Below are 13,342 nucleotides of genomic sequence, written 5' to 3'. Positions count from 1 at the left end.
AACAATTCTCAACATAATTGTTAGTCCATAGGTATTGTCATCACTTACCCGATTATCACTCAGAGCTCATTCATCTTGATGCATGTCTCTCTTCCATGCATCACCTATGGAACAACCTACTAACAATTCTCAACAACATTGTTAGTCCATATGTGTCGAGACCGGTTCAAGAAACCAACCAATCTCACCTATGTGCTAAGCCCAAGAATCAATCCTGACACATAGTGACTTCATTGATAATAATTATTATAATATCCATACTTAATCAAATTAACCGTCTTACAAAAGTAACCTTCAAGGGTCGAAGAACCAAATAAATTACAGCGGAACTAAACAAACTACAAAGACTCTAATCATTTACGACTCTTTCACATGCATCATCAACATTGAAAACATCTTAGAATGATCCACATTCAGTGTACTCCTCAATACCGTCTCCAACTAAGTGTTTGGTGATAGCAAGAGTGAGCACTTATCGTATTCAGCAAGTTGTTAAGAAAATAATATGCATATGAAGGCTTGGCAAGAATAAGGCTAATATGTCTCTCTTGCATAAATTAGCATTTAAATAAAAACATTTAAAAAGCAATAATAATTAAGTGAATAACAAACCACCTCAAGATTTCATCCATCTTGACTTAACCAACTAACCAACATCTCAACTAAAGTTCCATCCACTAAGGTTGAACCCTCAATCATAGTTCCCACCACTACGATTGACCATCCTCAACTATGATTCTCACCATCACAGTTGACTCAACGTACCAAAACATCAAGTTATAATCATGGTAGGTTTTCAGTGCCACTCATGATTGTGAGCATGACTGAATATTCAGTTTTAACTCTACAGATGTTGTACTTTATCCACAAGACGTTTTATCCCATTTTGACAAGCATCTATTGGCCGACGAAGAACTCTTACACACTACCAAGGTGTGCACTAGGAATCCCCTATAAAGCCTTTACAATGACACTCTTAGCACATATCTACCCACTAAGATTCACTGCCATGTGATTCCACCTCAACAACAGAAGCCCCGTCCTGCACCTTTCAGATCCCAAGATATCATCCATTCACCGCTCTTCTGTCTGATCTACACTATGCTGAGAGTAAGCAAACTACTTAGCTAGGCCCATCTCATTCTAGGCTTGTGGTTATGCTATAAACACAGAAAGATTACCCCACAAATCGGTCCTTAGATTTGAGCAAGACTACACTTTCCCAACCATACATCTCATCATACCACCTGCTCAAATCCTTATATCATGTTGCTACAAAAATTATTCCATCATATTCTATAATTGTTGCATAGGACCATCATCAAGTTCTTGCAACAATTATCATGATTTCCATCCCAAAGCAAAGCTAAGCATCATTTACCCATCCATAACCCAAAAATATATTATGACGACAAGGATGATAAGGGAAAAACTAGAGTAAAGCCTAACTCTTGGGATTCGCAATAAATTACTAGCATGCATGTTTATAAAATAAAACGTTTGTAAAACTAAGATAAAATGATCAAGAACATAACTTGCTTTCACTGAACTCAGTTGGGTCTTCAAAATCTTCATCCTGGAGACTTCCTAGCTCTTCATGAACGTTGGCGTCTACTCGCAACATACACAGAAAAATAACAACATATAAACACCAACATCCAAAAGGAACCAAACATCACACAACAAACATCATCATCAAAAGATTACACTATTCCGGACAATTTAGCAAAAGAACGGGTCAGAACAAACAACGAAGCTCTGGTTGACAAGTTGTGATTTTCTAAAGATTAAAACAGAACTAGAAAGATTATCTACATATGAAATTATGTTGCTAGGAATTTTCTTCGATTTTTCCAAATCCATCTATGATTTTCTAGGAATTTTCTAGAATTTATTTGAATTATAAAGCTATTTAAAACTATTAAATAGAATTAAATAAACATATAAACATTTTTTAGAAATTAATTTTCTATTTATTATTATTTTTTAGAATTATTTTTATACTAAAAACTATTTATTGCGTAATATTTACTATTTATGGCATCAACAAAATAGTTAAAATAAACAAAAAGAAAAGAAAAGGCTGACTGGGCTGCTGATTGGGCTGTCAGCGCTGATATGGTGTGATACATAAGCAAAAATGCTGACGTGGTTGGGTGACTGGGCCTAATGATGTGGCACCGGCTGACTGGGATTATGTTGAACACGTGTCGCACTCAAATTGGCTATCGAAGGGGTATAAGAGGCTTCTAATCTACACCGTCGAATCTAGAACTGACGACTCAGATGCTTTGGCTCTCCGCTCCGGCGGTACAGAAGGCGGCGACGACTTCTCACGGCGACACATCATCGGAAACCCGCCGGAACGGCACTCCGATGATCTAGCTACTTCGGCGAGCGATGGAAAATAATCAGGGAGGCTCGAGGAACTCACCTAGGGTACACGTCGGTGTTGGAGAAGCTCTAGAGAGGCAAGCAACGGCACACGGTGGCTTGGAGTTTCAGAGCTCGACGACAAAGGGCTCTGGCGTCGATATCTTCTCAGCGACTTGGTCAAAAGATTCGGAATGGTCTGGGGAGGCTCTAGGGTCGCCTGTATATAGGCAGGAGGCTACCATATCTCCAAATCAACTTGGATTTGAAACGAGAGGCGACGGCGGCTCAAACTCGAATCCGAGGATTCCAACATGCTCGGGACTCTATCTCTTGGGCAAAAGCTCGCACATATGCTCTAGAATATTTCCCTTTTTGATCTATACTTCACCTCTATCTCTAACTCGCGAATTTGATCGGGACTCCATACGGCCGACAGTCTCCTTTGCCTATTCATCTCGGACTTGGCTCAGGCTTCAGCCAATCCGACGCGGGCTTAAGCTTCTAGATGCTCTGGCGAATCTGTTTGGGTAGTTGGTGCTTGCTCTCCGACTTGGACATGACGTTGACAGCGCGGCGGTGCCGGTTGCTACTACTGCAAGCTGAAGCAGAGAAGGAGAAAAGAGGAGGGTTGGCAGGCTAGGCCGGCAAATGAGCTGGGCTGCGACCTAGAGAAAGAGGAGAGGGTGAGGGAGAGATGGTGGCGGGCTGGGCTGGCTTGATCGGGCCAAAACTAAGAGAAGAGGGGGAAGAGAGGTAGGTTTCAACCTATTTCATTCTAAAAGCTTTTCTATTTCAAAACTATTTTCTCTCATGTATATACAAATGTATTCTTACACATACAGTGTATATACAACATATTTATATTATACTGGCTTACAAAAACAAACAATCAGTCAAGCAATCAAATACATACACACACACACACACACACACACACACACACACACACATATATATATATATATATATATATATATATCTGTAAATATTCTTTTATAGAAAAATAGCCCTCAATGTATACACGTATTTATACACATAACACATATATCCACATATATGCACATATATATCCACATATATGCATATATGTATAAAGCACATATGCATATATGCACATATATATCCACATATATACATATATGCACATATATATCCACATATATACATATATATCAACATATATGCATATATGCACATATCTATCCACATAACACATATATCCACATATATGCATATATGTATAAAGCACACATACACACTTAGGGATTTATTTAATTCTGCAAAACTCTTTTTAATTTCTTTTAAAAAAGTTTTATATTTTCTTTGTTTTAGGAATTTGGACTGTTACAATATGTATTGTCATTAATTACTAAAATCACATTTAAGGGCTAAATGCACTTTCAGAGTTGCAGTTCTAGACCTTCCAACATACTTCACTTGCGCCTCCGGTGGAAGAGATACATTATCCCTGAAGTGAGGATAAACCCTCCGATCATCTCTAATCCTCTTATGCACAGTGGGAAAGTTCAGGCCTTTAGGTCCTAGGTAATGCTTTGCCATTGCAATGTCATAATTTAGTACCTCATCATACTTCCTACTAACCGTTTCACCAGAATGTTTGAACCGATTTTGTGTACTCCTATTGGACTGACATCAACCTGATATGTATAGAAACATGGCAAGCATTTTATAAGTACTCATGTGTGTAGATAGTGTCAAGCCATACATATCCACCATTAAGCCACAAAGATCCATGAAGATGTATGAACAAGAAGCATATTATGACATTCACGAGTGTTCATTGTTTCTTGAAGCCAACCCGTCCCACTAAGGTTTGATGTCCTTGGTGCCGCTTTCTGTAGATACATGTCACAATATCTTTATGCAATTTTAGCTCCACTTTGACAAAGGTTAAAGAATATCTCAGTCTCATCATTAGTCATCAGAGTCATCACTATTGCTTTCTGACATTTGTACATAAAACATAAATTTAAGTCAACCACAAGAAACCACAAATGGACTGCAAACAACAATAGTTTGACAAATGATCCAACAATAATAGTTTGACAAATGTGACAACAAACAATAATAGTTTGACAAATGTGACAACAAACAATAATAGCTGCACCACACTAGCTGCCATTCTTGTCTTGATACTTCCTCTAAAGCCATTGAAACCTTATCTCGAGAGTGGGCAAGGTAATAAACATCTCCCTTTGCTCACTTTTCACAAACAGAGAGGTGGCTATGTAGTGCTCATTTGAACCGTAGTCTGCACCACAAGCAACCACAAGGTCTATCACTTCTTTGACTGTAGTTGTTCCAACTTTTTTTTGCAGCGATAGAAGTGGCCCAATCAGTTATGCTTCTTATTGCTTCTTGAATGACTGCTGCCGAACCTGTCTTCTGTTTCTTGCCTTTGTCAGGAACAGCTAGGGGTGCTCTCTTGCCATTTGCATTGGCAGGAGAAATCTCCTCAACCTTGTCATCATCCCCTTTGTCATCCTCTTGTCCCTGTCCATCAGTATTGTTTGTGGCAGTATCTTCAGTGGGCTGCGTGGCGGTTGGACACCAATGGTCTAAACATCTGTGTAAAAAGTTCTTCATTCTGCAGCTCTCTCTTCCTGAACAGCCAAGAACCAGGAATCTCCTGACAAATGGGGGAAAATAGATTAGTACTGTTACAAGGAATACAAATAGACAACAAAAATTGATATTACTTACTGTCTTTTTCCACTATTCGGCATCCATTTTGATAGTACCCTTCTGTGCATCCCAACCCTTGCCAGTCTGTCTCAACAATAACTTTTTCCAAACACTATATTGGCCTCTCAACTTGTCCCACTTATTTTTTATCTGATCTCTTTCAATTGGTATGCCAGTCTGCTCTGTAAACCTTTTTCCTACCTCAGCATAGCCTACGCTATTTAAGTGGGTGTTTGGGCGATTACCACTGTGTGCTTGTTCAGTGAACAACTCACAAATGATCCTGGTGTTCTCATCATTCCAATAAATCTAACAAAGCCATACAAAAATCACTACTAGGTTTGAATAATACATCACCAGCAGGTCAGAATAATGCATTCGGTTATCATACTAAGCATATTGTGTTAACAGAAAAAAGGGCAAATCTGAAATGCGGCACAACATTTAATATTCAGAGCTGTCATCAAATATTATGCAATATACCAAGCATGTCAAAGTTTTCAGACTGATAGCTTTGCATGCCAACTTAAGAATTTGAGAAGATACATCATAACAGTAACAACCTTTTATCTTCAGAGCTATCAGCAAAGATTATATTGAACCTTATGAGTTGTTCATCGGACTTCAACGTAATGTCACAGTTGGTGCCAAAATTTGTTTGAAGTATTCCATTATAGATAGAATATTCTAAGCAGAAGGAACAAAACAAATATTTATCCTTTGCCAATGTTCGTCGCCGAGACACGAGACTTGTTCCCATCTCTTTTAATTTATCTATCTATGTAATGAACAGAACATGGGTGACATGAGCAAATGGACGGGGGTCCTTGCTTCCTACTCCTACTCCAACTCCGTCCAGATCTAAGATGGTGGCTGGAACTACTATTTAGCTCTTGTACGGGCGGCATGCTGGCCGGATTCGAAGGAGAACGGCCAGATTCGGTGGAGAACGACCGGATTTGATGGAGACCGATGCCTGGGCGACCTCCGGCCGTTGCAGAAGTGGACGACCGTGGGTGCCTACGGATTGCAGTGGCAGCTTGGAGAGGATGAGGTGGGGGGAGGTCCTGCGGTCTCCGGCAGCCCGATTTGGCGAAGCTTTGCTCCTCCCAATGGCCGGACTGAAGCGGCGGCCACCTAGGGTTTGGGAGGCGACAGCATGAGCGAGAGGAGTCGGGAGAGGAACGAGCGAGAGGAGTCGGGAGGGAGGGGGCAAGCGACGCGAAGGGGTATTACCCCAGTGGCAGACGTGGGTAAATACCTTGTGTGGGCTGCGGATCCAAAACTGGAGCGTTGTTCCAGCCGATCCAAAAAAAGGTACTGCAAAGGCCACCGATCCATGGATAGGTCCGATCCAAAAAAAACTTAGATCTATGATCCGTCCGGTTTGTCAGGGTTTCATTTAAATCCAGCGTAGATTTTAGATCCGGAGTCCTATCAAACCGATCCAATGTACAACGATATAAGAAATATATTCCCTCCATTTAAAAATTGTAGTTGTATTTTTTTTCATAGTTTTCGAAGTTGGATTTTAATTAAGATTTGTTTATAAAATATAATATTTATTAAATTTAATTGTATAATTTTTACATACTAGTTATTTTTATATTTGATTAAATATTAGTTAAAGTATATAAAATTTAACTTTTTAAAATAAAATACGTATATTATTTAGAAAGTATCCTAAATTGAATTGGTGTCGTAGAAACAAATTTTATCATAATAAGAAAAAGCACAAGACAATCAACACATATGTCCACTCCTCTGTAACACAAGACAAACAACAAAAGCAACAGTAACTTTCGTAGAGTCAGACATAGATATAGAGAGGATGAACTAGCACTATCCGGATCACTTTAGTATCCAAAATCCAGTAGTCCAACGACATGTACGAATAACATCTCCTGTAAAACTCCGCCTTCACTTGTGAAAATTAACTCGGACTGTTATGTTAGAAACACAAATACTTATATGCTGTGTCTAACTTATCTAAAGTATCTATATAGGACTAGTGATATCGCATTGATACATTGGAGAGCATGTCAGGTTGGATTTGTGAGAGAAAGGTCATCACGAAATTTATACTGCTGTGATGTGGGTATTTTACTAGGAGCATGTGGATATTAAAACATTGCTTATTTACAAGGCCATGTATAATAAGGCTTCGATCCTTATACATGTCATGTAGTGCTTGTGTTAGTGGTGAAGTTAGAGTAAAATTGAGAGTATAGGATCTTACTCATACGTAATTTTATGCTCGATATCAATATGTGCAGCCTAATATGGGATAGGAGTTTGAACCATAAAAGTAATAGGGGTAAAAATTTAAAGGTTAGTATTGATTTTCGATTTTTTAATTGCTCTCCCCGCATGCGGTACCCCCGACCAATCCCCTGCCCGCCACGGCGCATCCGGTGGCGGCTTCTCGTCTCACCGCGACAATTTCCTTCCTCTTTACCCGGCGCCCTCCTCTTTCTTCCACGTGCGCGCATGACCCAGGCAGCAGGCACGAACCCAAAATCCAATTTTGCTTCGTGAAGCTAGCCACCTCCCGTACCACGCCACCGCCGGGGATGGCGGTCCCGAAGGCGGCTTCGGGTATTGACGGGTCGGCGGAGCCGCTGCTGCTGGCGCGGGAGGAAGGGAGGCCAAGAAGCGGCGGGGGCGGAGGGGCGACGTCGGCGCAGACGCTGGGGAATGTGGTGGTCTCCATCGTGGGGACAGGGGTGCTCGGCCTCCCCTACGCCTTCCGCGCCGCTGGCTGGCTCGCGGGCTCCCTCGGTGTCGCCGCCGCCGGCTCCGCCACGCTCTACTGCATGCTCCTCCTCGTCAGTCCCTCCCTCCCTCCCTCCACATACTCTCTCTCCTTCCCCATCATCACTCTGCTTGTGTGATGTGGCTGTACCTTTTTTTTTCCTGTGGCGATGCTCGCAGCCTTAACCGGATGCGGCTTCGCCATCGTTGATCGTTCTGGGAGTTCACGGTGGTCTTTGCAAAAATTATGTACATGCTACAGCCTGCAGTGCGTTTGCCTTATTACTACAGATTGGAGCCATTCTGGAAAGTTTGTACTACAGATTTGTAAGGCCGATACAGCGCCCGTGTTGCTACTCTGGAAAGATTCTTGATGCCGGGCAAAGGAAAATTATTCTAAGCTAGTGTTCCATTGTGATCAATTAAAGTCTCAGGACTGTGGTAGTAAAAATTTCTTAGTCATACCAGTCACTCAGAGTAAAAAGAATACATACTCTGGTAATAAGAAACAAAGCTATATTTTTTACATCATGAAGAAACAAAGCTATGGACAATGGTAGTAGCCAAGTAATAGGCAGGTTTGTTATAATTGTTCACCGCCTTGTTCTTGGATTGCGTGGACTGGCCATCTGGGACTTGCTATGCCAAATTACACAGTAGAGAAACATGTGGTCTACATACTCGTCCTTATATCAGAAAATAGACGGGTCAGCGACCCTCTGCCTTTTGCTTCACTTAACAAACAGAAGGGGTGAACCTCTCCTCAAATCAGTGACCTCATAAAGAGATCTGGAAAAATAGGCTCCTCTGGAGTCAAACTGCCCCAGAAAGCAATCCTCCTCCCCAATCTGAATGAGCTTTAACCATTTATTCATCAGTTTATCGCTCACACATCTATGAAAATTATATTTCAGCTTTTAGTTCGATTTTCAGGCTGTTCACTCATTCGCTAGTGTTTCTATAATCATAGTACTTCTTCCCATATTTTCTGGCTAGGTTTGGACTGTCAAACCCACTGAATTTTCATAAGAGAACTTGTTCAAGAAAAATTAACGCTTATTTCCGAGCTACTTCACATTTTCTGGTAGAATTTTGATAGTAACGTCAATAGATCTAGTAAGATTTGCAACTTCTGTTCCATATCTTCATAAACAGACCAACTTTTAGTTTTGAAAGCATCATTACTTTCTTCGGCTGTTTAATTTAATCATTGTCCTTTTTAATCCAAAGGTGGATTGCAGAGATAAACTGGAAGAAGAAGAAATGGAAGAGCACTGTCATGGTCACTACACATATGGGGATTTGGGTGAAAAGTGCTTCGGGACTATAGGTCGATGCTTGACAGAAATCCTTATACTTGTTTCACAGGCGGGTGGTTCTGTAGCATACCTAATATTCATCGGCCAAAATCTTCATTCCATATTCCGCCAGCTGATGTCACCTGCTGGCTTCATTTTTGCCATCCTCCTTCCTGTGCAAATTGCACTCTCCTTCATCCGTTCACTGTCTTCTCTTTCTCCGTTCAGTATATTTGCGGATGCATGCAACGTCCTTGCCATGGCAATTGTTCTCAAAGAGGATTTTCAGCTTTTCGATCATCCCTTTGCAAATAGAAGCGCTTTTAATGGACTTTGGGCAGTACCATTCACCTTTGGGATTGCAGTCTTCTGTTTTGAAGGATTCAGCATGACTCTTGCGCTGGAAGCATCAATGGCGGAACGGAGAAAGTTCCGCTGGGTACTTTCTCAAGCAGTTGCCGCCATTATAATCGTGTACGCATGTTTTGGAGTGTGTGGGTACTTGGCCTATGGTGAGGCCACCAAAGACATCGTAACACTTAATCTTCCCAATAATTGGTCTTCGGCTGCAGTTAAGGTCAGTGCAGTTCTCATTAATTTATTTGTTGCGGTTGCTTACTGAAACATGGTATTGATTCTCAGTGAGAAACATATCCTGGAAAATTATGTTTTGCACCTTTTGCCTTTTGTGATTGAAATATAAAACCTCATTGTTTGATATTTGGAAGCATAAGATCTGATCTTAGAATTAAAAGCAATTGTGCACGGTAAACATATTATTTGGAAAATGAAATGATTTATTTATGTCACATGGGACTTAGATAACGATGCACAAGGGAAGCATGATGTATTCTTATACAGTCTCAAATCTGTTGGGATTTTACAGGTTGGCTTATATGTTGCAGTAGCATTCACATTCTCAGTCATAATGCACCAAATCCATGAGTTATTTAATGTCACATGGGAACAAGAAGACAATGGACAGTTGAATTGTGATGTTTTCTTAACAGTTTGAAATCTGTTGACAGGTTGGCCTATGCATTGCACTAGCATTCACATTCCCAGTCATGATGCACCCAATCCATGAGATCATCGAGGCAAGATTCAGATCAAGTAGATGCTTTCCGAAGATTTCTAACAATGTTCGTGGTGCTGAATGGATAGGCTTGCACTCAAGCCGCATCCTCGTGGTGACCATCCTGACTGTGGTGGCATCCTTCATCCCTGCTTTTGGGTCATTCATCTCCTTCGTGGGGAGCACAATGTGTGCACTGCTCTCTTTCGTGCTGCCTGCACTATTCCATCTCAGCATTGTGGGCTCCTCGATGAGCCTATGGCGGCGGGTGTTGGACTACTGTTTCCTTCTCTTTGGTCTGGTTTTTGCTGGATATGGTCTTGTCACTGCTCTCTCCTCACACTGAATGATGACCCAACTGGTCAAGAACTGCAGATCAGGATTTGATCCAGAGGAAATTGTCAGCCGGACCGTGTAACCTGACCCATGTGAGTTAGGTATCTAATGGAGATGTTCTCATACCCTGCCTTGGTTTCTTTTCGAAGGTTATTGTCCGGTTGTTCCCGGCGTTTTACAACGTGGGTTCACATGGGCAACAGAGCGTTGCCCCACCAGTCAATTGCCATATGTATATATATTTAGTAGGCATCGTGCACATGGGCTGCATTTAGATTATATTCTTAGGATTGGTTCAATTTGTCGTGCTACAGCCGTGGTGTTTTTCACCGCGTTTGTTGTGATCAGTGCTCATGGTATGCCTCTTGCAGTCTTGCTAAACAGTTGTGCTTCTCAGCGTCGGACGTTTCACCTGCATAGCGAACAAAGCAGAGCACAACTTATTCAGTTGAGGGAGTAATTTATTCATTTGAAATAATATGAGAACATTGGGTAGTTGACTCTGAATTGGTAGCTGAATCGGGAGAGCAATCGTCCAACCGTATCCGAGGTTTTCCCGAAATTCTTCCACAGTATCCAACCACAAAGTTTTGTGGAAAAATCCATCCGGCTCCGCATGCTTATTGACGATTGGTTATTTTTAATTTGTTATGATTATTTGAGTAATCTTGGCCTATGCAATGTATGCTTATTGTCGATTGGTGTGCACTCTTTCATAACTCGGGAGACAGATGCAAACGTGGTCTGTAGTTCTATGCTTTGGGCCGGGCTGGACCGGGCCAGGCCAAGTTTGCTTAGGTCTAGAAACATCATTGACATCTCTTGTCACAACCTTAATCTCCTTTTGCCTTTTATCCTATTTTTCGCCAGTGCTCACATCCTAATTTACATTATAGTTACTATTAAAGTCTTTGACCAGATAAATGATCGACTTGTTCACGTGTTCGATATTCCTAGAGCACCTTAGGAGTACAAATTAACCGATTCGCTTGCGTTATTAATTTCTTGTGCCGTAACTTGCTTCAACACAGCTCTATCCGTCAACTTCCAAGGCGAACTAAGTTGATATTTGGAAAGATTACCCAGTCTTATTTCCGACGCATCTTGGGGAACATAATTCAGATGTCCCAGTCAAAAGTTATGGAAAATTTCGTAGGCGTCGAACAAGTTATCAAGGTAGCACACGAGTTTACGAAACATGGAGAGTGTGGTTTGCAAGTATTTATTCATGATATCCGTCTGTACCATGAGCTTCATGATATCAAGCGTTACATGGTACTACAGAATATCATATAATAGTCGCTACCTTCAGTGCCGGTTTAAAGGAACCGATACTAAAAGTGGTATCAGTACCAGTTCTAAAACTCTCGCTCGCGATCGAGGACCTGGAGTTAAGAATCGGCACTGATAGTGGTGTTTAGCTTGCTACAGTATATATATAGCCCATCTTCTTCCTCGTCTCGATCCAGAACAGAGCCGCCGCCACCGCAGCCCAGTGTTACAGCGCCTCCTTGCCATTTTTTTTTGCGATTCAAAGTTTTTTTTGTGTGGTAGCCTTTAAAATTTGGAGGAGTCAACTGTTTTAAGGTTAGTGAGATCTATATTTCATTTTTGGATAGATTACTTGGTAGATTGCTCTAGGGTTGATGATGGATGGTGCTTGTTCTATGGTTATGGATTTAGAGATGTAGTTGAGATCTAATTTAGGTAAAGTTTGCAACTTTGTCGTTGTTAGATGTATAGAGATGATCTACATTTGATTCTTAGTTGGATTTTAGTTGCTAGATTTCTCTAGGTTTGAATTTAGGTGGTTGTTAGTTGGTGTTGAAATTTGGAATGAGCAAGAGCTCAAATATCCATATAAATTAGAGAAATGTCGCAATTTTATCATTGTAGATGATTTAACGAGTAAATTAAAAGTCACATGTAAATAGAGTTGGGTCCCTACATTAAAATCTATGGATAATTACAAATTTGCCACTTGTTAAACCGTTATTGCCATTCAAAAATTGCAAAATACCGCTAGAACTGTCATTCGAGTGGCATCCAAAGAATAAAAAATCAGGGAGGTATTTGCAAAATGTCCCTAAAATCTAGCTCTAATTTTCTAGTATGTGGATTGTGTATATTTTTAAAGTCATGAATTTTAATAATAATCCAGTATATTTCCTCTGTTAATTAATCAATATAGTGAATTTAGCATGTACAGTTGATAAAATACTGTGTTGTAGGGATGGTACGTCCACCTACGGGTCGCAATCAGACTCGGCAGCCTTTGGAAGGCGGGTCCCCCGACCCGGCCCAAGTACCGGAAGGAGATGGGCCCTCAAATAGGGACCAATCAGGATGCGAGGTAATTCGATGAATATGTTCTAGATTTTGAAATATTTAATGATTATAAGTCTAATATGTTTAATTATAATGATTTGTAGATAGACCGGTCATGGATGTACAAGGAACGACCAATAGTCGAAGGAGATGGAGGCAACGATCCGACGGTTAACGAAGACTTCGATATGTCGGCACTTGCAGATGTTGGGCATGAAGGGCAACCAACAGTCGAAGGAGATGGAGGCAACGATCCGACAGCTAACGAAGACTTCGATATGTCGGCATTTGAAGATACTTTTGTTGAGAACGATGATTGGGACACTTTTGTTGGCAACAATGAAGAAGGCATAGAACAAATATTACGCGATGGGGAGGGGGACTTCACCATTGAAAGACAACATCAAAAGTATCAGCGCATGATAGAGGACTCTAAAACACCAGTTTACCCGAACTGTAAAGATGAGCA

General features: G+C 41.0%; 1 protein-coding gene and 1 long non-coding RNA gene across 3 annotated transcripts; one reads left to right on the top strand and one right to left on the bottom strand.

The window, feature by feature from the left end:
• Nucleotides 1–4,421: 4,421 nt before the first annotated feature.
• On the bottom strand, nt 4,422–6,287 carry LOC133893616 (uncharacterized). Its single transcript, XR_009904539.1, has 2 exons — nt 5,101–6,287; nt 4,422–5,026 (listed from the first exon to the last, which is right to left on the bottom strand). It is a non-coding gene; the product is annotated as an uncharacterized LOC133893616 (long non-coding RNA).
• A 1,194-nt stretch (nt 6,288–7,481) lies between these two features.
• LOC133892907 (amino acid transporter ANT1-like) lies at nt 7,482–10,892 on the top strand. Of its 2 annotated transcripts, none has more exons than XM_062333897.1 (3): nt 7,482–7,910; nt 9,067–9,711; nt 10,163–10,892. In XM_062333897.1, exons 1-3 carry the CDS (start codon nt 7,656–7,658, stop codon nt 10,553–10,555), a joined length of 1,293 nt encoding a protein of 430 aa, XP_062189881.1. In that variant the 5' UTR covers nt 7,482–7,655; the 3' UTR covers nt 10,556–10,892. The 2 variants fall into 2 exon arrangements, with proteins under 2 accessions (XP_062189881.1, XP_062189882.1); XM_062333898.1 differs by having other exon boundaries at nt 7,644–7,910; nt 9,078–9,711.
• Nucleotides 10,893–13,342: the final 2,450 nt, after the last annotated feature.

Source organism: Phragmites australis, chromosome 15 (genome assembly GCF_958298935.1).
Source record: "Phragmites australis chromosome 15, lpPhrAust1.1, whole genome shotgun sequence".
Taxonomy (NCBI): Eukaryota; Viridiplantae; Streptophyta; class Magnoliopsida; order Poales; family Poaceae; genus Phragmites; species Phragmites australis.
The sequence above is the reverse complement of the archived record's forward strand: the minus strand, read 5'-3'. Positions and strand labels throughout refer to the sequence as shown.

Excerpts from the sequence above, each read along its gene's own strand:
- LOC133892907 (XM_062333897.1), top strand. The coding sequence starts at position 7,656 with ATGGCGGTCCCGAAGGCGGCTTCGGGTATTGACGGGTCGGCGGAGCCG. Across the intron at positions 7,911-9,066 it reads TCTACTGCATGCTCCTCCTC|GTGGATTGCAGAGATAAACT; the intron begins GTCAGTCCCTCC and ends TTTAATCCAAAG. Across the intron at positions 9,712-10,162 it reads GGTCTTCGGCTGCAGTTAAG|GTTGGCCTATGCATTGCACT; the intron begins GTCAGTGCAGTT and ends ATCTGTTGACAG.